The sequence below is a fragment of the Leptonychotes weddellii genome, chromosome 11 (genome assembly GCF_054177405.1).
Source record: "Leptonychotes weddellii isolate Sample4059 chromosome 11, ASM5417740v2, whole genome shotgun sequence".
Lineage (NCBI taxonomy): Eukaryota > Metazoa > Chordata > Mammalia > Carnivora > Phocidae > Leptonychotes > Leptonychotes weddellii.
In genome coordinates this window covers 37,448,458-37,470,082 of record NC_138379.1, presented here as the reverse complement: position 1 = coordinate 37,470,082, position 21,625 = coordinate 37,448,458, and the positions used below count along the sequence as shown (strand labels likewise).

The 21,625-nt window shown below is 48.2% G+C and overlaps 1 protein-coding gene across 3 annotated transcripts in view; it reads left to right on the top strand.

The window, feature by feature from the left end:
* INSC (INSC spindle orientation adaptor protein) overlaps positions 1 to 21,625 on the top strand; it is a 121,385-nt gene that overhangs the window by 20,431 nt on the left and 79,329 nt on the right. For 2 of the 3 annotated variants that reach the window (XM_081798537.1, XM_081798535.1), the window contains exon 2: positions 10,199 to 10,299. In XM_081798537.1, coding sequence (XP_081654663.1) covers positions 10,244 to 10,299 — 56 coding nt within the window. In that variant the 5' untranslated portion in view covers positions 10,199 to 10,243. Of the gene's footprint in view, positions 1 to 9,967; positions 10,300 to 21,625 lie in introns of those variants that run through there. The other variant, XM_081798536.1, reaches the window with a different exon arrangement.

Sequence of the window (21,625 nt, the reverse complement as noted above, 5' to 3'; positions counted from 1 at the left end):
ACATCTTTATCAGTCCTTCCAAATTCTTATGGAGAAGTATTTTAGATATGTGGCCTGCCATATTGACTGGTTATTTTGGATTTTTTGAGATATAAATGAATTTATTTCTGTGAAGCACTTAGAAGAGTGCTTCGTACATAGTTAAGTGCCCAATACTATATTTCATTGAATTTAAGATGCCATAGATTGTAAGATGCCCTGTTACTTCATAAAAGAGAAAATATGCTTTCAATTAAACTGCAACACAATGCCAAGATGCCCTTGACAGAAACATGCATCCCAATTTCAGATGTTAAAATATGAAAAAAAACAACAACAATAAAACGCATCTGAGAACCACCTGAGTATAATAAAATTTAGTTATGGTTGTGAATGGGTCCATATGAGCAGAGAAGTCAGTGTCTGAGAAACAGAATCTTAGTCTCAGAATTGATGGGACTTTAAATTTTTGCAGGCATTTATTCCATTCTACTCTCACCTCAACAACTTCTGGACTCTGGCTGTATTGTGCATGCACTAGAGTCAGTGTCCAGAGGGCTAATTGTCAGTAGACAAACACAGTATCCCACCATCTCTTCCAAGGCTGAGGAAGAAGGGAAAGGAACTTCTATACTGAGAGACTTCTGTGTCTAGCACACTTACAGATGCCTTCAGCATAGCATTTACTTCAGTTTTCATAAGTAGGTTATTTCAGATTAGTTGCTGTAACAAACAAGCCCCAAATATTAGTGGCTTAGCACATTGTGCGTATTTCTCTTCTTCCCCCCCCACCCCGTGCCGGACTGATGTGAGTTGGGTGGCTCTACTCCAAACTGTGTTCAGAACTCATCTTCTTTCATCTTTTGGCCTTGCCGTCTTGTGGCTTTCCAGTTGTTCTGGCAGCACTCAACAGGTAGACAGGGGAAGAAAGAGGGACATGGAGAAAGCATACCTACTATTACAAGATAATTTGAAACTGTTCAAGACCTCCCACTTTTATTGATGCCTAGGGAATTTTGGGAGGGAGAAATTACTCTAGGTTAGGGTGGTTGGAGAAGGCCTCTCAGATGAGGTGGGATTAGAACTGAGTCCTGAAACATTGGTATTAACCTGGAGATAGAAGAAGAGAATTGAGGGGATTTTGGTCTGAACGTGTTGGGGTGCCATGACCAATGCATAACATTATGGAAGGGCAAGGTGTTTTTGGAGAACCACGGAATCCCCTGTTGGGTAATGACTAATATTTATTGAGCTCCTACTCTGTACTAGACACCGTGCAGTGCACTGTTTGGATGCTACTGTGACATGTGACCTACCAGACATAAATGAGCCTTGATAAGACAACATTCTGTGAATGGGCTGTTTTTTTATGTTTGACTCATTCAATGCCCCAGATTGTATGCTTCTCTCCCCTATGTCTTCTTTCCCAAGGGGATATAGACCCCCTCAACCTGGGGCCTCATCGTGACTCAGAGAGGGAAATAGCTTGCCCAGTGTAACCTCTGAGCGTGATTTATGAAACAGGATGTATCCAAATTTTCACCACGCTGGAGCTATTCAATTTTCTCTAATGGCTTTTATCTGAGAGTTATGTCTCTTCATGGCAGTCACGACCAGTAAGTCATTAGCTTAAAGTATACTGATTGTTAATTTTAGCACCCTGGGATCTGGGCCCAGGGAGAGAGGGCTCTCGCTTTTGCAAATCAGAGCTAAAGAACATTTGAGCAGTTGGCTAACATTCACATCAGGAAAAGTTAGAAAGTAGGAAGGGGTAATCAAAAAGTTAAAGAGTAAAAAGCAGTTGACTAGCTGGATATAGTTCAGGAGGCTGTAGAATGGCCTCCATCTGGCTGCCCCGCTACTTTGAGGTACTTGTCTTCACCAGGAGAGAAACAGAACCAGTCTTATATTGAGCACTCCTGCATGCCACGTACTTCACATACGTGATCTCACTGATCCACACCGTAGTGCCATGAGGAAGGAACCATTACTTCTGTTATCCTTCTTATATACCCCACTTTACAGATAAGGACACTTAATGCCCATGATCACACAGCTAGTAACTGACTCTGAATCTGCATTCTTACGCAACAGAGGTCTGGATGGGAGTGGCCCAAAGGTCCAGCCTAGCATCTCTCAGGGCCTACACTCCACCGATGGTCCCGGAGGTCTGGGATGCCAGTTGCTTACTTCTGACCCTTAGAAAATCAGCAGCTCAGGGCCAGCTCCCAGATGCCAGCAACTTCTGTTTCCTTGTGTGGTTCAGGGCTGGGCACTCCTCTGATGGGCAGCTGGGGTGTCAGGACGGGCCCACCCTGAGGTACAGGGTGGGGGGCAGCATGGCTTTCCAGGCTCCAGAATTTGGGCTTCCCTCTGGGACTGTTATACATGCTCCTTCAGGAGAGGCTGCCTGGGGCTTGTCTTTGACAAGTTGGAGCCTTTTAGAGGATGGGCGGTCATACTGATCAGGGACCAGGGCACATGGGCCTCAGCAGCGAGAGCTAGACTCCGGCTCCTTTTTCTCAGACCTCTGGGGACTCATGGGCATCTCTGTATCAACCTGCCTGGCTCACTCCAAGACTGAGCTGAATTAGCCTAGGAATCCCTGCAATTTCTCTATCCACTGCTCATTCCCCTGTGTTGATAGCCGCAGCAACAGAGAAAGCGCATGAGTAACCCAGTTTTATAGATGGGGAACTGCCAGAACAATGGATTTCCCAGGGTAAATCACTCTGAGCCTGGGTCGGTCTCTTGGGGCTCTAACCACACAAAGCCTTCTTTGGATTTCCCATTGGGAACCTGATGGCAGTGAGGAGACCGAGGTGCAGGTCCCAGATACAGCTCAGCTGCTGTGTGACCTCAAGCAGATCTCTTCCCCTCTCTGAACATGTCTCGCCATCTGCCGGTGTTAATCTCTGTGCTTCAGTTTCCTAATCTAAAAAATGGGGATAACAAGAGCATTTACCACATTGCCTGACACATAGTTAGCACCCTAAATATGTCTCCTTTTCTCCTACTCATCGTTATTATTATCATTATAGTTATTATGGCCTCCTACTAATTCTAATACTCTAGCGTTATGATGTGAGCTCCTCTAGGAAGCCTGCCTAGATTGTGGCTGGAGGCTATAGTCTCACCCCTGACATATTTGTGCAGGTGGGATTCTTGTTACCTTTCAGGTAAAGCCTAGAAGGTACATGTATCCAGTTAATCAGGGGGAGGCTTGGGGCCTTTCCTGTGCTTTGTTGAAACTGTTCTGGCTCTGGAATTGAGGAGCAGGGCTCAGGTCTGGGTGGTCCCTACCTGATGCACGGTCCTTCTGGGTTGCCCAGCCACGGTGTTCAGAGCCCAAGGGGCAAACCCAGCTCTGGGAGCCCTGAGTCTATTCTGCCCACTTGCTGGACTCTGTTGCCTGACAGCTGTAAAGGGTCACTCAGGCTTCCTCTAGAGAGTCGCTCTGTCTATATTTCATGAGGCTCAGTCCATTCGGTAGGGCTAGGTGACAGCTTGCTTAGTTTCTTGTGCCTCCCCTGGGAATGAGGGTTCTTAAAGTATCTGATTGTTCAGGATGCTGAGCACCCCAGCTAGCGATACTGAAATGTCTCGATGACTATTGCCACCCTCCCACAGATCAAGAGGGCCTCGGGTGGGGGCAAGGAGGGAAGCTCATTGTCGTTACCTCCCAAAGCTCATTGCAGCCACCCTCCTTTCTACCCCCAAGTCCCCATGGCTCTAACCTCAGGGCTTTTGTGGTCCCCCTTGGGAGTTGCATCTATCTCTTAAATGGACCTCTGCTGCTGGCCTCACTCCCTGGAGTCCATCCACTTACTGGTCACCATGGGAGCTGAAATCCCACTCTGATGTTTTCAGTCCCCTACTCAAACCACCTTCAATGGCTCCCTATCATCCACAGAATAGAGTCCAAAGAATCTGTTCCTTTCATATGCAGGACCACAGAGGCACCTTCCTGCTAGCCCCCTGGGAGAGATCTGGGTCCCTTAACCCTTGCTTTATTTTCTGGTCTTTTTGCCACCGTTCACACTGCTCTCCTGGCACTGAATGTCCTTGTCCCATCTTCACTTGGCAAAATCCTACCCTGCATTTAAGACCCAGTTCAGATGTCGCCTCCTCTAAGAAGTCTGCCCTACTTCCCCGGCTCAAAGTGGCCACTCCTTTTTCTGCATTCCCATGACACTGGGATGGTTTCATCTAAACTCCAGCTGGGCCCAGCCTGGAGTGCTCACTGTAGCCTTCTAGAAACACTTGCAGTTCCTTAATTTTCCTATGCTCTTCCCTCTGTCCCCATGCTCTTCTCTCCACAGCTTCCCCTTTCTCTGTCTCCAAACTCCTCTTGCAAGGGTCAGTTTTGAGGTCATGTCCTGAGAAACTTGCCATGACCCCTTCTCCCCACCTTCCATTCTCACCTAGTACTGCTGGGAAGCCCTCTGGACCTCCCTTAGCACCTCCTTGCTTTTTTTTTTTTTTTTTTTTTTTTGCAGTTTTTGCAGTTGTCATGCAACTGTCTCTTGTCTGTCTGTCTGGGAGAAACTGCCTAGTAGAGCACAGAGCTGGGGCTGGGGAGGGAGCCTGCCCAGCCAGGTATGATCAGACAGTAAGGACTACAGAAACTCAGGATGGGGGCTCCTGGGTGGTTCAGTTGGTTAAGCGACTGCCTTGGGCTCAGGTCATGATCCCAGGGTCCTGAGATCGAGTCCCGCATCAGGCTTCCTGCTCAGCGAGGAGTCTGCTTCTCCCTCTGACCCTCCCCTCTCTCACGCTCTCTCTCTCTCTCTCATTCTCTCTCTCTCAAATAAATAAATAAAATCTTTAAAAAAAATAAAAAGAAACTCAGGAGGGACAGGTGGCTTTGTCTCAGTGAGTGTTAGGATGCCAAGCCCTTTCCCTGCAGTGTGTATGGTTGGAAAAGGCCCTCCCACAACCCTCTCAACAAGTACTCAAAACGTGGCCGCATAGGCACCTGTCTCTCATTTATCAGCGAGGAGGCTGGGGTTCCTTTGGTAAGAACCCACCCAGCCAGCCAATAAGAGTCCATCGATCTGGGGCGCCTGGGTGGCTCAGTTGGTTAAGCGACTGCCTTCGGCTCAGGTCATGATCCTGGAGTCCCAGGATCGAGTCCTGCGTCGGGCTCCCTGCTCAGCAGGGAGTCTGCTTCTCCCTCTGACCCTCCTCCCTCTCATGCTCTCTGTCTCTCATTGTCTCTCTCGCAAATAAATAAAATCTTAAAAAAAAAAAAAAAAAGAGTCCATCGATCTGGTCGATCTGGTCGATCTGATCACTTTGCACCAGGCGCCTGTCAGGAGGGGGGTGGCGGATACAGCAGGGGGCAGGACAGACCTCTGGTCCCTGCCCCCAGGATCCTTAAGGGAGAAAACTTTAAGCTACTAATTTCAGTTGTTTAATTACAATTGTGATAAATTCTAGGGAGGAGAACTGATGAGGGGGTAGGGGATCACATAGTGAGGGACTTGACTGAATCCCCAGGTCTCATTCCTCCCACACCCACTCCCCCAGCTGCCTCCTCCCTGTACCTAACACTGCAGCAGAGCTTAACGGCTTTCCACAATATTTACTGCCCTGCACTGTTGACAGCCCTAATGGATTCTGCAGATTAAATAATCCCAGCCCAGCCTTGAGCCATACCAGGATTGGCCCATTAAACAATGGCAGAAGCCGCCCCCGTCCTGGTTCTAATTCAATAATTTACTGTAAATCGCCTACCATTTCCTTCTTCCATTCTTGTTAGCCAAACGAAGGTGAGCAAGGGCTGCCTCTAAGAGGAGGCAGGAGCAGAAATGAGCTGTCCGAATGAACAGTTGTCACAGCGGGCATTGAATTAAATCAGAGACACCTAAGGCTGCAGGTCTGTCTTGTAAACTAGCCTCTCCTGGTGGGGGAGGCATTGCCGAGAGCCTCCAGGGTGAGATTTCCAATGAGTTAGGAAGGGCCTTGGGCAGGGTTGGTGGTGGGGACGGAAGTGATGGAGTTTCCTCTTTCTTGCTCACTCCTGCCTGTGTCCTTTCCACCTCTCTCAGGGGCAAGGCAGCATCTCTGCCCTGAGATACATTTCTCAACTCCTCCTTCCACAAGGAAGAACACTTCCTCTTTGAGGCTACCATGTGCCAAGCACATGATCCCTTTCCTTTCCTTTTTTTCTTTCAATCTGTTAGGGGCTTTTGCAAGTGATCACATTTAATCCTTATGAAGCTCTTAGAAGGCAGGTATAATTGGGAGAACCACATTCATGGGAGGTTCATGATTTTCTCAAGGTCATGCACCAATCTGGTACAGAGTCAGGATTTGAATCCAGATCTGACAGACCCCAAAATTCAAGTTCTTTTTGTGACACCATTGAGGACGGACAGTGGGCAGCAAAGGGATTACCTTGAACCCATTTTCTGACATGCTGTATAGTTTTGGAGGCATTGTTCTTGGAACCTCTGCTCACTAGGATGAATCCAGCCTAGGGCTCAGGGGAGGTGGCTGCCGGTGCAGCAGGCTGTGGGGGCTTCTCTGAGGGCTGCACGCTTGAAACAGGTTTCTCCGTAAAGCTAGTGGTACGTTAGGCTTTAGCTGGGACTGTGGTTTCCTCATCCCCTGATTCCTTTAGGGCCCACAGCTGTCCCCATGACTCTCACAGAAGCAACCAAGAAATGAGGAACCGAAGAGACATGCCCACTGTCTGTGCCCTCCTTCCTGCCACCATTTGAGTGCCTTTGCTGGCAATCTGAAATGAATGTTGGCCATTCATTTTTCCAAGGACTGTTCTTCTGTCCTCTGGCAGTGTCGCGGAGGACCGGCACCAGACGAGGCTGGAGGACTCCCTGTCTGGGAGGTGGGAGCCTCAGGAGGCACCAGGGAGAAGGAGGAGAGTTGGAGGGCTGTGACAGCTGGGGGCTGGGTGTGGTTGCCACCGTGGAAGGGAGTCGGGCTCCCTGTTAGCAAACGAAGGACCTGTGTCATCCCCTCCATGTGCTCCAGCACCTCCCCTCAAAATCCTAAAGCCGGGATCCTCGTCCTCTATCACCGACAGCTGTGTGATCCTGAGCAACGCACACACCTCCACTGAATTTCAGAGTCTCGTCAGTGATGGGGATGATGATAGTATTAAATGAGTTAATACTAGATGAGGCATTTAGAACAGTGCTTGGCTCACAGTACACACTCAATAAATATTAGCCATTATTATTATTAGATACATTTTATAAATATCAGCTGGGTTAAACTCTTGGTACTGCCTGTCTCACCTTCCAGATGTTCTCTCTTTCCGGTTCCTTATCCCCAGTGCATATGAACTGTGGTTCCTCTGAGAGCTAATCTGGTTCACAGTCCTGGCTCTGACCACGCAGGTCATCGTGTAGGACCCTGGGCCCAGGCCCACATTGAGCAAGATGTGCTTTCAGGCATGAAGGAGTCTTGTCCCACTGGGGGAAAGAGGCAGGCATAACTAATACAGTCGGTAAATAGGGCAGTGATGCAAATGCAGCCCAGATGTCCCCAAGAGGCTCCCCCAGCCCCTGGGAAAACCTGCAATCACAGGGACCAAGGTTTTGTTTCCTGGATGGCCCCACTGGCACAACCACTGTGGGGCCATGGGTGAAACGGATGAACAAGGACATCTCACCAGGGCATTTTAACGAAATTCAAGATAAAATCAAGGTTTATCGTCGCATTCCCCTCTGCTAGGAGCCCAGTGGTCCCTAATGAAAAGGAAGCAGATTGTCTGGGCCCTGATTTGTTCCTCCTGTGCTCTGGCTGGCTTCTGTCTGAGGGGCTCACAGATCAGCAATTGGGAATCTGTTCTAGAATTTTATGGTCACTGAGCTATGTTTCTAGAATCTACCTCTTAGAAATTCAGATCATTCTCTTACATCCAGGTTTCTGCTCATGACAGCTCCCCCTTTGTCTGGGTGCATCAGATACAACTTGATCAGATCCAAAGTTCCCCCAGTACCAAAGACATGCTTCATCTCCTCACAGAACCCTAACTGGATCACCCTTTGAAGGGTCTTGGAGCTTCCTTACCGTCTCCGTGTCCTTGCCTATCTTAGCTTGAATTCCCTCTTCGCTGTTTGTACTCTGCACCCTTTTCTTCTTGATGATGGAGATGGAGGTAAAACAAGATCGGCTTGCTCACTGCTGTCTGATGACATCATAGCATTCACTCTGAGAAGTTGGTATTTTCCTTTGGGGTTCTTTAGTCAAGCACGTCAGAAGGGGAACAGTTATCTCCTTTTGTTGTTTCTAGCTTTTTCTTTTGTGCCATCCTTTTCAGGCTGCTGACTCATTGGGTTCCAAAAATCTACTTTTTCAATCACAATCATAACACTAGAAATAACAATGGCGATACTGCTGATGTTGATGGGCACTCGTCGAGCATCATCAAAGCTTTCTCTGCTTTGTCTCATTTTCTGCATCTCCCTCAGCAGAGCTGACCACAGGGTTGAGTGCACAGAGGACTTTCAGGGCATGAGACTAACAAAGGCTGCTATTTACTGCGCTCTCACCCTGGCCTGACACTTACACAGCCCTAATCTCAGGTCATTGCTGTCATAGTCCCATACAATAGATAGTATTATTCTCAGTTACAGAAAAAGAATTAGGGCTCAGCATAAAGGTATTAAAAATGTATTCCACTCAGCCTTTCAACAGACACATAGAGTGCTGGCTACATGGCTGGCCCTTGGCTTATGGGGTTCATAGGGTGGTGGGACCCACAGACCAAGAAACAGACATTGGGAGTGAGTCTCTGGAATTACATAATGCCCTAGTTTATTCTGAGTTCCTGGCTCCCATACTTTCCAGATCGACTCTCTTCTTCTTTATTCCAAGCATCATAAAGGGTACTTTATGTCCAGCGATATCACTGTTAATTAAAGTCCTCCTCCGTTCTTTTCTCATAAGGGTCATTTGTACTCATGGAGTAAGAGTTTAATTTTTCTGGACTTATCTTACCGTTCTTAGCTGTCTCTTCCCACAAGCTCATACTTGTGTTTTCTCGGAAAGTCTTGAAATCTGCTGTCCCCCAGCTCAGGGCATGCCAGGTGATGGCCAAACCTCTCCTGTGTTACTCTACCCCAGCAAAAGCAACAGAATCTCCCTTTTCCTCGGGGAGGGCTTCCTCACTGTCTTGGAGAAGGAGAAGGCAGAGAGGTGGGAACAAGGAAGGGACAGGTGACAGGAGGAGTCAAACAGGTGGAAGGATACTTTTGTCTTGGTCCAACCTGTGAGACACAGGCAAGTCAGGTGGGTCCTCAGTGCTGGGATTGGAGGCCCCTAGAGCCCGGTTTACCTTTATCAGTTAGGCTGCTTTTGGCTGTCCACTAACAAAACCTTCTCTTTCAACAACAAGAACTTTCTTATCTTACATAATAGGTAGGCCTAGGGATGGGCCGGACTCCAGGGTTCATTGATTCAGTGGCTTGGGGATCAAGGACCCAGATTTATTGTTCTCTGTGTGCCAGCTTTATTCTCCCAGCTGGGTCCTCTCTTGATTGCAAGATAGCTCTAGCAGCAATGAATTGACATGCTTCCTTGCTCAGGTCCAAGGGGAGAGATACTGTCTCCTTGTGGTTTGCAGTTAGGAGAAAGAAAACTTTTTCTGGAAGCAGTCCTGTCATGGCTCATTGGTCCGAATTGAGTCCCATGACTATTCCTGAACCAGTTACTAGCAGTTTGGGTGAAATTATATCATCTGAAGTGGAATGGATTTGGGGAAGCAACCACCATGCTCATTATAGAGTCACATTTCCCAGGCATAATCAAAAAGTGAATAACCCAGGGCTGTGATGGTTATGGAGAATTAGCATGTAGAGTTTCCAGATTTAGCAAATAATACATGATGCCCATAAATGTGAATTTCAGATAAGACATAGATACTTTTTAAGTATAAGTACATCCCATGCAATATTTGCTGGTCTGTGTGTCCCAACATTTGGTACAAAGCGAGATGGGTCAGGCAAATGTTTGATAATGGGAGATAAAAGATTGTAGGGATTCCTAGTGAGCTTGGGACGTAGGACTAAGTCCTACACTACTTGTGTGAGGTTAGTGAAGTCTAAACTTTTTCAAAAAGAAGAGGGTGCTGGGGCCTTTCCTCCATACCTGCCTTGCTCCTTGTGGCCAGGAACTGGGAGAAAAAGTGATTGTACCTCTTCTCTCAGGGCATCCGTTGACCCGGTCCTGCCCTCTCTTTTTCCAGGGTCACGACCGCTGCGGGCAGGCTTTGCTGCAGATTGGGATCAACATGATGGCGTTGCCTGGAGGCCACCACCTGGATGCCATCCCTCTGCCGGGTCAGCGGTAAGTCCGTCTCTTAGGGCCAGGCCTGCTCCATTTGGCCTCTGGCTGAGGCCCAGCTCCAGGATCTTGAAGTTGCTGGTGGTCCCACCTCTCCGTGCACTGTCATGGAGAGGAAGCTTAAGGCAAAGTATTGGGGATGCCATGTTGACTCAGCAAATACTGACAGAACTGGGCCCTGAGACATGGAGGAATCAGGCATGTCCAGTCCCCCAAGGAGCTGGGGTCTAAGGTGCAGGCAGACAATGAAACAAATAATTGAATGGGGTGTTCTGCTAAGATAGGGGACCCCAGGGGAGGCTCCCGATCCCACATGGGCCAGGAGGCTGGAGCCTTTGGGGGCCCTTGGGGTTATGGAAGGCTCTCTCTGAGCTTTTTGAAAGGACAGTCTACCCTTAGGTGTCTTCTCCTTCTCCCAGGGCACCAGGGAGGGAACGGAGCACAGAGCTGATGCTAGGGGATATTTATTGCCCTGAGTTAGTTGGGTTGGGGGAGAGAGGTGGGGAGGAGGAGCCAGGAATACACTGAGCAGAAGTTGAAGCCCAGATGATGAGGTGAGAAGGAGAGATGGGGCCCCAGAGGTGACTTCACATGGCTGAAAGCCGTGGGGACCTGGCTGGTCCTGGAGGCCAGAACCAGAACCAAAGGGTAAAGTACCAGGGCAGTGAATCCGTGGTGACCAGCTGTCCTGGTTGCCCCAGGACTGTCCTGATTTTGGCCCTGAAAGTTGTGACTTTGAAAATGCCTCAGTCCTGGGCAAACCAGACTCTTTGGTCACTCTCATGTAGGTTTGATCTATGGAAGAGCTGTGTAATCGAGTGCTCAGGGCTTCTGCCTTGCTTTTTTTTTTTTTTTTTCTGAGACATCTTGATGGGGCCATTTTGAGGCAACAGAATCCAAGTAGCCCTTGCAAGACTGTTAAGTCATTGTTTTGTTTTGTATGTTTTGTTTTACATATTACAGGCATCACTGACATCTTACCTTTATTCTATCCTTAACCACCTGTCCACCTGAATTATCACATCGTTCATTTCTATATTGTTTGGGTTTTGAGTATATTTCTAAGTGTATGTTGCTTTTAAAATCAGAAAAGATGTTAACTATTTGCTAAAAGTCTACTAGTACTGGGTTAACCTTTATGAGGTTATACCCCTCTGGGACTCTGCTCCCCCAAAGTCATCATTATAACAAGGTTTATGGGTATGACATACAGTTCGTGCATGCCATTTTAGAATGGGAAACACTGTTAGAGATGTAACTAGGAATTTTCTGTGCAGCCTGATGCTGAGAATAAGGGATCATATGGGGGCCCAAATATCTTTCCACACAGTGTGTCTTAGGCAGAGCTCAGAGATGGTGAGAGGCAGACCCGTCAGGATCGACATGTGTTGGAAGAGCTGAAGGCCTTTCATGGGGTGAGCAATGGTCATCAGCTTTGAACTCATGATAGCCTGGTTTCGAAGGCAGGTTCTACCTCCTACTAGCAGTGTGGCCTTGTGGAAGTTCTCACACCCTGTCAGCCCCTCAGTTCCCTCACGTATAAAACAGGGATGAAAAGAGTACCTACTTCATTGGGTTCATGTGTGAACGGAAGGACTTAGTGTGTATGAAGGGTCTGTCATGCAGGGAAAGCTACATAGGGGGCGCTCTTGTTTATCAAGTGCCTGCTGCATGGCAGAGGTCCACTGTGGCTCTTCATGAAGGTGATCTCAGGGCAGTCTTCTAAGAAATCCCTTCCCGGCCCCCTTCTGGCCAGTGACCTCATTGAGAAAATAAGAAATCGCCAACGGACACTCCCAGCAGCTTAATATTTTAAGCCAGGAGAAAGCGGAGCTGTTCTAGATGAAGTGGAATCGTAGTCTTCCTGGCTCCTGTCCAGACCGGGCAGTAGGTCGGTACCTCCGTACCAGATGGGCAGTGTGTTGGTTCAGAAGCGCCTGGGGAGATTCCCAGGTGCAAATTGAAACCAGCCGCTGTAAGCAGAGGGCAGGGAGAGACCAAAGAAACAGGTGGGCCACTCCAGACTGGTGGGCAGCAGGTTAAACAGACAAGGGAACTTACATATGGGGCTTGTCTTGAGTGGCAGCAAGATATGTGGATTCCACACCTGCCACCAAATCTTAAAAGTTTATACGGAGGCCTTAAGTGGGTTCAGTCATGTATACCGTCAAGATGGTCTCAGCATCCCATCACTATCTCAAGGTTGTGTCCCCTGGGGCCACCTCTGGGAGTGGGGAAGGCAAGTGGAATGCACATTCCAAGGACAGGGTTGTGGGGGAAGCCTCTGATGGCTGGAGTCCTGCGCATGGGTCAACTGGTGGCCATGTCCTTTCGATGACCTCACCCAACACAATAGGGCTTTGGGACACCTCCTCAGAGCCTCATGGGTCCTGGGATGGTCAGACCAGCGCCTGTGCTGGGGGTGGGGCAGCTGCGGTCACAGGGCAGTTTAGGACAGTGGTTAGGGGTCAGGACGGCCTCAGCTTAATTCTTGGTTCTGCTGCTTATTAGTTGTGACCTTGGGCTTTAGTTTCTTCATGTGAAAAATTCTTCACCCCCATCTGTGAAATGGGGATATTTATACTTACATCATTGGGTTGTAATGAGAATTTCACATAATATGTATAAAGCACCTGCCTGCACACAGGAAACACTCCATCAATGTTAAACTCTCCAGATGAGGACTGCATCCCTGGGGTAGAGAATTGGGGCAAAGGTAGATCAGGCCCTGGCACCCTTTCTGCCTTGGGGAACCACACACACACTCTCTCTCTCTCCCACTTCCAATCTCCTCAGAAGTTTTAAGGATACAAGGAAGTTAAATTACATGGCAATGATTTAGAAATTGGATTAGTATTCTTTTGGAGGCAGACTAGGGTTTCTAATTGATATCGTACACACATACCTTGGGAGGAAAACCTTGGACTAACGTGACCCCAAGAGTTCTGGCTGGCCACAAAGCTGCAATCTGAGAAGAGGTTTGCTTAGAATGTCTTCAGCCCTAAAGTTCTGATAGGGCAGGGTGGGAAGCAGAGAGAAGGTGCTAGTTCCTTTAATATATTCAGAGCCTGGCCTGGCGAGAATATTGGGGGAATGCAATCCCTGGGCCTACCAGCCTATTAATTGTGTGTGTTCTGGGGACAGATACATGAACCATGTTCACGAAGAAGGCTTATGTGTATTCACAGGATGTCAGAGGGGTTAATTTATCCAGTGCAATGCTGCACTGTGGACAGATAATAGCAGCTACCTCTTCTCTCCTCTTGTTTCAAGCTCTAGAGGCCTCTAGAGTGAGGAATAACACCATGGTTATTGTCCCCACATAAATAATTAATGCCGGATAATTGACTTCCCTCTGCTGTGTTCTGCTGAAACTGAATTTCACTCTGAAGTGCCATTGTTCACTTCAATATGCAAAATAAATAAACACTGTCAAGTTGTGTGGGATCAGCCAGCAGCTTGGGTGACTCATATGTGTTAGGCCTTTGGTATTTGAGACCCTTATGAATAAATAGCATCAAAAAAGACATATCTAGGTGCGGGCTCTGGGGAGAGAGTAGAGGGCAGGGCACCCTGGCGTCCCAGGTCAGGGGCTGGGATCCCATGCTGAATTGGCATGGGTGATAAGAGAGGGAGTGTTAGGGTTCTTAACTCCAACTTCATCTGAATCTCCGGGAAAGCTTTCAGATTTAAAAATAATAAATAAGCCAAAGAACAAAACCCTACTCTTGGAAGCATTAATGCAGATCTAAGGGGTTGAAAGCATATAGGCCTTGGAATCAGACTTGGACTCAAGTCCCAACGCTACTCCCAACCGGCTGTGTGACCTTGGCTCCCACTGAACCTGCCTGTCAGATGGCATTCTGTGTGCGGGTTATTATCGCTCTTTTGCAAATGATGGGTCACAGGTTGGGTTCTCTGGGAAGCAGCCTTTGGGATGGAGTTGAGAGTTCAGGGTGGTTATTAGGGATTGCCTTTGGGGCCAGCACCTGGGGAAGGGAGAGGACAGAAGCAGGACTGGGGGAGGGAGAAGATGAGCTGAATGACTTCAGCTACCCTCACACGGAGCTTTGGAATCACAGTTTTGTTCATTGGCCAGGGTGGCCAGGGCCTTCATTCACATCCCACTTGATATGTCTTTCAAGTGGGCAGCTGTGGGCAGGGCATGACCTTAGGCGAGGTGGCTCTGAGACAGTCTGAGGGCCTGACGGCTGGAGGTTCTTAGCTAATGATACTCCCAGCAGCTGGAGGCAACAAGTCCTTCTTTAAAGGGGAATCTGAGCAGCACAAACATCTGCCCCATGAGGAAACTGAGGCTTGCCCAAGGTCAGAGCTTATAAGGAGCAGAGCTTGGATAGATGTTTCCAAATGATGCTTGAGCCTGAGTGCTGGCCAATACTCTATCCAGTCTCTTTTCCACAGTGTTCTTGGGGCCATCACACAAACAAACCATTCAGTCATTCATTCAGGTAGTTGTTTACTCATTAGCCTTCCACAAAATTTTTCTACCTGTATGTCTTGAGTGCAGATCATGTGCCTTGTGTGATGCTTGTGTGCTTAAGGACATGTTGGTGACCAAAATGGACATGGTCCCTTCCCTCGTGGGACTCACTGATTTATCTCTTGACCTGATCAGGCCTGCATGTATACGAGCATACAACTCAGGTCTTTGGTTTGGGATCGCTCACTGTCAGTGACTCACTTTCTCACCTGCTTTCTGTTCAGCCCGAAGTCTGAGATGAGTTGGGATGGGTGCTGCTGCAGTTAATGGCAGGCGGCCTCCCGGATGGCCTGGCCTGCTGGCAAGGAGCCGTCCAGCTTCTGAGCCACTGGGGGCCACCACAGGCCAGCCTGTCTCCAAGTAGATAATGGCTTGCATGTGTGCACCCCTGGTCTGTGGCTAGTTTTCTGTTGCTGGCCTGTTTTCTATGCCTGCGGTGAAATGTGCAGACTGTAATTGTCAATGGGATAATTGGATATTTTTTCTCTTGTTTAAACAGAAAAGAAGGCCAATCAAAGTTAGAATTGAATTCCCTCACTTCTCTCATCTCCCAAGAGAAATCCAGAGACACAGGCATGACCTTGAGAAGGCAGAGGGACAATGATTCAATAGTTATTTTTAGGAAGAGAGATTGGGTTTGAATTTCCATACAGTGCTGGGAACTAGGCTCAGAGAATTATCGAATGTTAGTGCTGGAAGTTTCCTCAGATCCCATCATGATGGTGGGGAAACTGAGGCTCAGAGAAGGGAATGGAGCTCTCAAAATACTCTTCAGGCCCATTTGTGTAATCCTGCCTTTTCTGAGCTGTTCCTTAAGCTGTTTCTAGAAGTGCTATGTCCTAGCCCCAGTGGAATTCTCATGTGGCAGTGATCTGTAGTAGACACCAATTTCATTCATTCACTCATTTATTCAAATGAAATTTACTTTGGACTAGGAATTTACCTTGGGTAATTTACCCTGGGTTGTAGGGTGATGATTTATGTAAATGTCATCACCCTACTCAGTGATAAATGTCCATGTCCTGAGGCCCGAATTATGTTCTGATTCATAGCTATGCTCCTGTGATTAGAATGTACACAGTAGGAGCTCAAAGAGTGGTTGTTGAAAGAATAAATATTTAATAGATGTTTGATGAATGAATGACAAATGGCTGAGGAGTCTCAGGTGAGTGTGAGAAGTTAAATGGCTTGGATTTTGTTCCTTTCCCCAAGACACTCCTGTCTCCAGCAAACTACTCTCATTCTTTTTGGTAGAAAGTTGCTGCTTGGAGGGAAAGAGTAAGCTAGTTTTATCTTGATTAATTTAAAGCCTCTTTCTGAGTGGAAGCCAAAGATTTAATTGGTTGATGGAGTCAGAGAGCTGGAGAGGCATTTTTTTTTCTTCTAAAAAAAAGTAATTCAGAAATATTTTTAGTCTTTGGTTTTATGTTTACTGGAAAAAAAGTCTGCAATTTCATCATTAAATCTCGTGCAGGAGAACACAGTGCAGTGGGGAGCATGGACTAGAAACCAGAGGCTTCCCTCTCTCCCTCCCTCCTACTTTCCTTCCTTCCCAGCCCCGAACGTTCACTAATCTGCTGTGTGTCATTGGACAGTCCTTCTTCCTCTCTGAGCTTTAGTTTCTTCTTCTGAAGATGAGGAAGTAGGCAAAAGTTTCCCCAGGGACCCTTCCAGTTCTAATATGCTAGGAGTGTGTGAATGAGTTTTGGATAGTCTGTCCCCTTTTCTGGATAAAAATATCACACTTTAGTGCCTAGGGCTGGGAAAGCAATCCCACTGACCAAAACAAGGTCTTCTCATTCCTTCCTGTGAAATGCACAGAGGTCTTGTGTTTGCCTTGAAGCTGGGATGGAAACTGCAAGACATACTAGTGTGGGAGCCCCTTCCAACATCCAAGGGTATGCCCTGTTCAGATTTTATGGAAGCCCCTTGGTGTATCCAGGAGAAATGTTCTATAGGGGAAGAGGGTGCCCTGCTTTGGTGGCATAGTAGACAGATAAATCCATGAACCCCAGCACTCCAACATGCTTTATAATTTGAAGTCCTTGCTTTTGACTCCATCTCCACACCTCCGATTACACTTGGGACTTGCCACATTCCCAGTATGTGGTCCCGTGCCTCCACTCCTTTGTACAAGCTGTTTCTTCCGTCAGAAACCCCATCATCCCCCAACTCTGCTTCCTCTCCTGAAGAACTTGAAGGTACCCTTCCAGTGTTGGCCTGGGGAGTTTTCTCAGATATCATAACTTGGACTAAGCATCCCTTCTCTCTGCTCCCACAATTCTTTCCGCGTGCCTCACAGTGCCGTATGTAGCCTAGTGAGCCATAATTGCTTATTTACATTCGTTCATTTCCTCATTCCGTCAGCGCTTGTCAATGCCTGTGACGTGCCAGGTGCTGTGCTGGGTGCTGGGAATGTATCACTGTGCAAGGTCCTACCCCCTGGAGACACTCCTCTCACCAGCCCCCCTCTGTAATCTCAGCACCTCGCCTAGTGCCTGGCACATCGGGGTGCTCAGTAAAGTTTGGAGGCCGTTACCAAGTGTTCTTGGCATAGTGAAGTGTTCTTTTTGCAGAAAACTCTCCACCCAGAGGGTAGACTAGGGTAAGGCAGAGGAATCCAAATCTCAGACTTTGAAGGAATAAAGTTCCATTCTAAGTGAAAAGAGCTTAAAATGAACCAACAAGACTGTAGGCACAGATTTCCATAAACTGTTGACGCCCAGTGTTTTGGGGGAGCATTGGATGGCCAGGCCAGTCGGATTAGCTAGGGATGAGGAACTGGTAGGAGCAGCTGGGGGTTAGGGCGTGGGTCTGCTGAGCTGGGAAAAATTGTTCCCTTTGGTATCTGAAGGGTCAGGCACAGCTGCCTTTCCCCAGTGATGGGCTTTGATGACTGAAGGGGGCCGTCTAAGAGACAGAAGCAGAGGCAGGGCAAGGAGGGGTAGGAGGGAACCCCTTTGCAGCTGGAAGTCCTGAGAGGGCCACTCCCTCCTCCGTTTGCATGGTCTCCCTGGCTTCCCTGCTCTGATAGTCCTTCCGGTGCAAACTTGTCAGAGGTATGTGATGATGGGGCCAGTGGGCCACAGTTCTGTCCTGAATTCAAACAACATGCATCCAATTCTCTCCCAGAAAGAAATGGGGCAAGGGTTTGAAAAATGACTGAACACACCATTGTCTTTAATGACTATAAGTTTTAAAAATGTATCGATATGTCATGGAAGGTCAGTCTACCATAGTAGAGAGGGTGCTGGCTATACATTTGAGGGTTTGAATATCAGCTCAATTGCTAAAGACATCAAAGAGCATAGCATAGTCATAGCCAGACTCTGGTCTCAGATTGCCTGGATTCTTATTTCTACCTACCCAGTGTGTAGCCTTGGCCAAGTCATTTAACCTACCAAATCTCAGTTATGTGGACCTCATGGAATTATTCTGAAGGTTAAGTGAGCAATTAAGATTGAATCAAGCCCTTAGCACAGAGCCCAGAATGTAATAAACACTTGATCCATGTTAACTTTATTATGACTATTAGCAGTGAGGTCTTAGACAAGTCATGTAATGCTTTTAAGCCTCTTTCTACAACCATAAAATGGGGATGGTGATCTCCAACCATCAATGTGCTGTTAGGGGCCGAAGGTAAGAGCGCTTGGTACATGGAAGGTGCTTTATTGTTGATAAGCCTCCCTGCTTGCTGGGTGGGTAGTTAATTCCCCCTGATTTAGAAACAGTTTAGGGGGCCCATTGTTTCATACTGCAATTTCTTGGTATGAGACTACACTCTTCCTTTCCCCTATTCCAACTCCACCCTGGATAATTCCAGCTTAAAAAAAAAAATCATTCCTACCAGTACCCTGGTATGTTGAGATGATTGTGGTTACATCTGGCTTTGTGTTTGGAATCTGCCAGACTGCAGAAAACCCAGATTTTAGGTTTTGGTCACCTTCTTCCAGATGTCCAGGAAAGCCGCCATCAGAGAACAAGGGGGTTACTCAGGGAGCAGGCATCCACTTCTCTCTGGGGCTCTGGTGAGAACTGGGAGGGCTCCTGGGAGTCCCATTCACTGTCTGCGATGTCCTCCCTGCTCCCCAGCCATGGGGGCAATCTTGACAGCATCAGGCTCAGATTCCAGTTCGTGATGGAGACTGAGAAAATCCAACTCCAGTCCTGGCCCCTGGCCCCTCAGGCTCCTTGGCCAGAGACCCTACCCTGTCCTGACTGTGGTGATTTTCTACCATGAAGGGAATGTGACTTGTTGCCAGCCCATCTGCTTTGACCTCGATTTTCAATTCCCTTCCTCTCTGTGAGTAATCAGATCAGTCGTTTGGAGTTGCAAAGGAAAGATTTCCACAGGGAAATGGCAGCTCGAAGTTTAGGGCTGAGGATGGTTGAACCACCGGGAGTTGCAAGGTTCAGGACCAGCAGGCAGTCCCCACTACACAGCGAGGGCTGCCCTTTATAGCCAGACTTTCTATGTTGGGGTCAATCAGCAAATCCAATAGGAGAGGTGGAGCCCAGGGAGCCGAGAGCTAATGACAGAGAGTCAGGCGAGCTATGCAATTATGGGATGCTCAGCACTAACTCAGTCCAAACCTTAATGAGCTGCAGTCCCTAGACTCCAAAATTGAGAAGAGCAGCTCATTATGTGGCGGCACGGTGGCCGAGGCTGGGAGTGGACTGACTTGTGGTGGGGCCATACCAGGTTCCCCAGGCCTAGTCTCCTCTCTGGGAAAGCTGGGGGCGTCCTTGATGGACCTCTCTGTAAGGCCTGGGCCCCCCATCTGCTGTGGCCTTGTGTATCCCGCTTGTCATCATGCCTCACCCTAGAACCAAGCAAAATGAGACCTAGCTCTTCCCTGCGTGGGTTTTCTATCTCACCCAGACCAGACACCCAGGAGCCAGCCTTGCTCCTTTCCCTCCTTCACTCTCACATCCTCTCCTCTCCTTCCCAGACCAGCCACTTCCTCTCCTGTGTTACTGCCAAGTTCAGGCTTCCATCCTCTCTCTGCTTTATGCCCACCAGCTCCAGGTAGGTCAGCCTTCGGTCTTGTAGTTAACCTTGCTCTGGTCCAGTTTCTGCTAACTCTCTGCACAATGAGGTCACTGCCCTGCTCTCCAGTGTTTTCTTAAATTGTCTTTAAGATTAAGTCCAAATTCCTAATCAAGTCCGGGTCTTTGATCACCTGTCTTCTATCTCTCCCTTTAGGCCCTTCCTGGCCACTGGGGCAGAGACACACCCATGCTTGAGTCCAGTGAAACTCCTTGGCCTATTTCTATTTTTATGCCTCTAGGCTTTTCCACGTTTGTGCGGAGGTCTTTTTGCCCTTGTCATTCTGGCCAACTCCTCTTCTCTAAGAACCAGGGCAAATGTCATTTCCTTTGTGTACATATTCCCAGGCCAAGTCAGGCCCTCTGTCTCCTGTGGTCCTCAGCCGTCGTGCTCACAGCTTCTTGATGGCTTCGTGCTGACCGTGTGGTGTTTAGTTGATAAGAGCAGAGACGCAGACTGGGTCCAAGTAATGGCTCTACCACTTAACTCACCATGTGACCTCTTCTGATAGAAGTCTCCCCATCTGTAAATGGGGGCAATAATAGTTTTCTCTTTCACATTGCAGGGGCGGGCGGTGGATAAAAAAGATAATGCATAGAGAAGGCTTACAACATTGCTGGGCTCATTGCACGTTAGCTGCTGTCAGAATTACCACTAGAGTGGATTCCTGGTGCTTTCTTGCCTGTTCGGGGTCTAAGCTGAGCTCTGTGAGTGCTGGAATTTTCTCCTGGTTACTTTTGTCCTCAGCTCCTAGGACAGGCTGGTGAGCAGGTACGCAGAAAGCACTAGGACATCAGGGCTCTAGGCCTGGCCCCAGCACACACCAGCTGTGGGATTTGATGGGACAGGCAACTTCTGGCCTCTGCCCGTAGGGGCCCTTTTGGAGGGCAGCTCCACACGTGGACCCCCAAGATGAAGGATCTTTGGTCCTCAGAGTCTGCCCACTACTGGGGATAGAGAACCTTGGTCAGAGCCTGAGGCTTGGAGGTGGAGTGAGGGTGTGGTGGAGGCAATGGGGTCCTAGTGGTGGGGACTGGAGGCTGTTGAATCTACAGAGTTTTGCCCATAGTGTAGACTGGCTCTTGGAAAACCCTCTAGTGGTGATTTGTCTACTGTCAACTGCATTTTCCAGAACTATGCAGAGGCACCAGGATGGCAACTGACATATTCGATCTGTGAATTCTCCTAAACGTTCCACTTTGGCAAATGAAAAGACTCTCCTTAAAGGAAGGAGAACAGAATGGGAAAGACAAAGCTAAACCCTTTTTAGTCTACACATCAGGTCCTGTGGGAGAGCTGTGAAGGTTGAGGGCAGGCTAACGCTGAACTTGTGTGTGTGCGAATGCATTTATAATTTTTACCTGACAGTGCTAAACATGCCATTTGGACAGGGCCCGACCTTTCCTAAAGCCTGGAGTAGCGCTTAAGCACGCGGGGTCTAGAGTGTGATGGGCTGGGTTCAGAGTCAGACTCTGCCCCTTACCAGCGGGGGATGTCGGATAGTTCACTTTCCCTCTCCACGCTTCGGTTTCTTTAACTGTAAACATAAGACAATGAGAATGTCCTCCTCGTAGGATCATTATGAGAAACAAATAAGATAATACCCATGAAGCCATCCACAGGAGAGTTGGCACGAAGCCCAGCCTTCATAAAGGTTGGCAGTCGTGGTTCAGGGTTTTATCTTGCCCCTCACCCCGAGCCAGTGAGGCCGCACTACAGTTTTGGTTATTATCATTCCCACTGGATTCCTAGTTCAGTTCCATCAACATACACCGAGC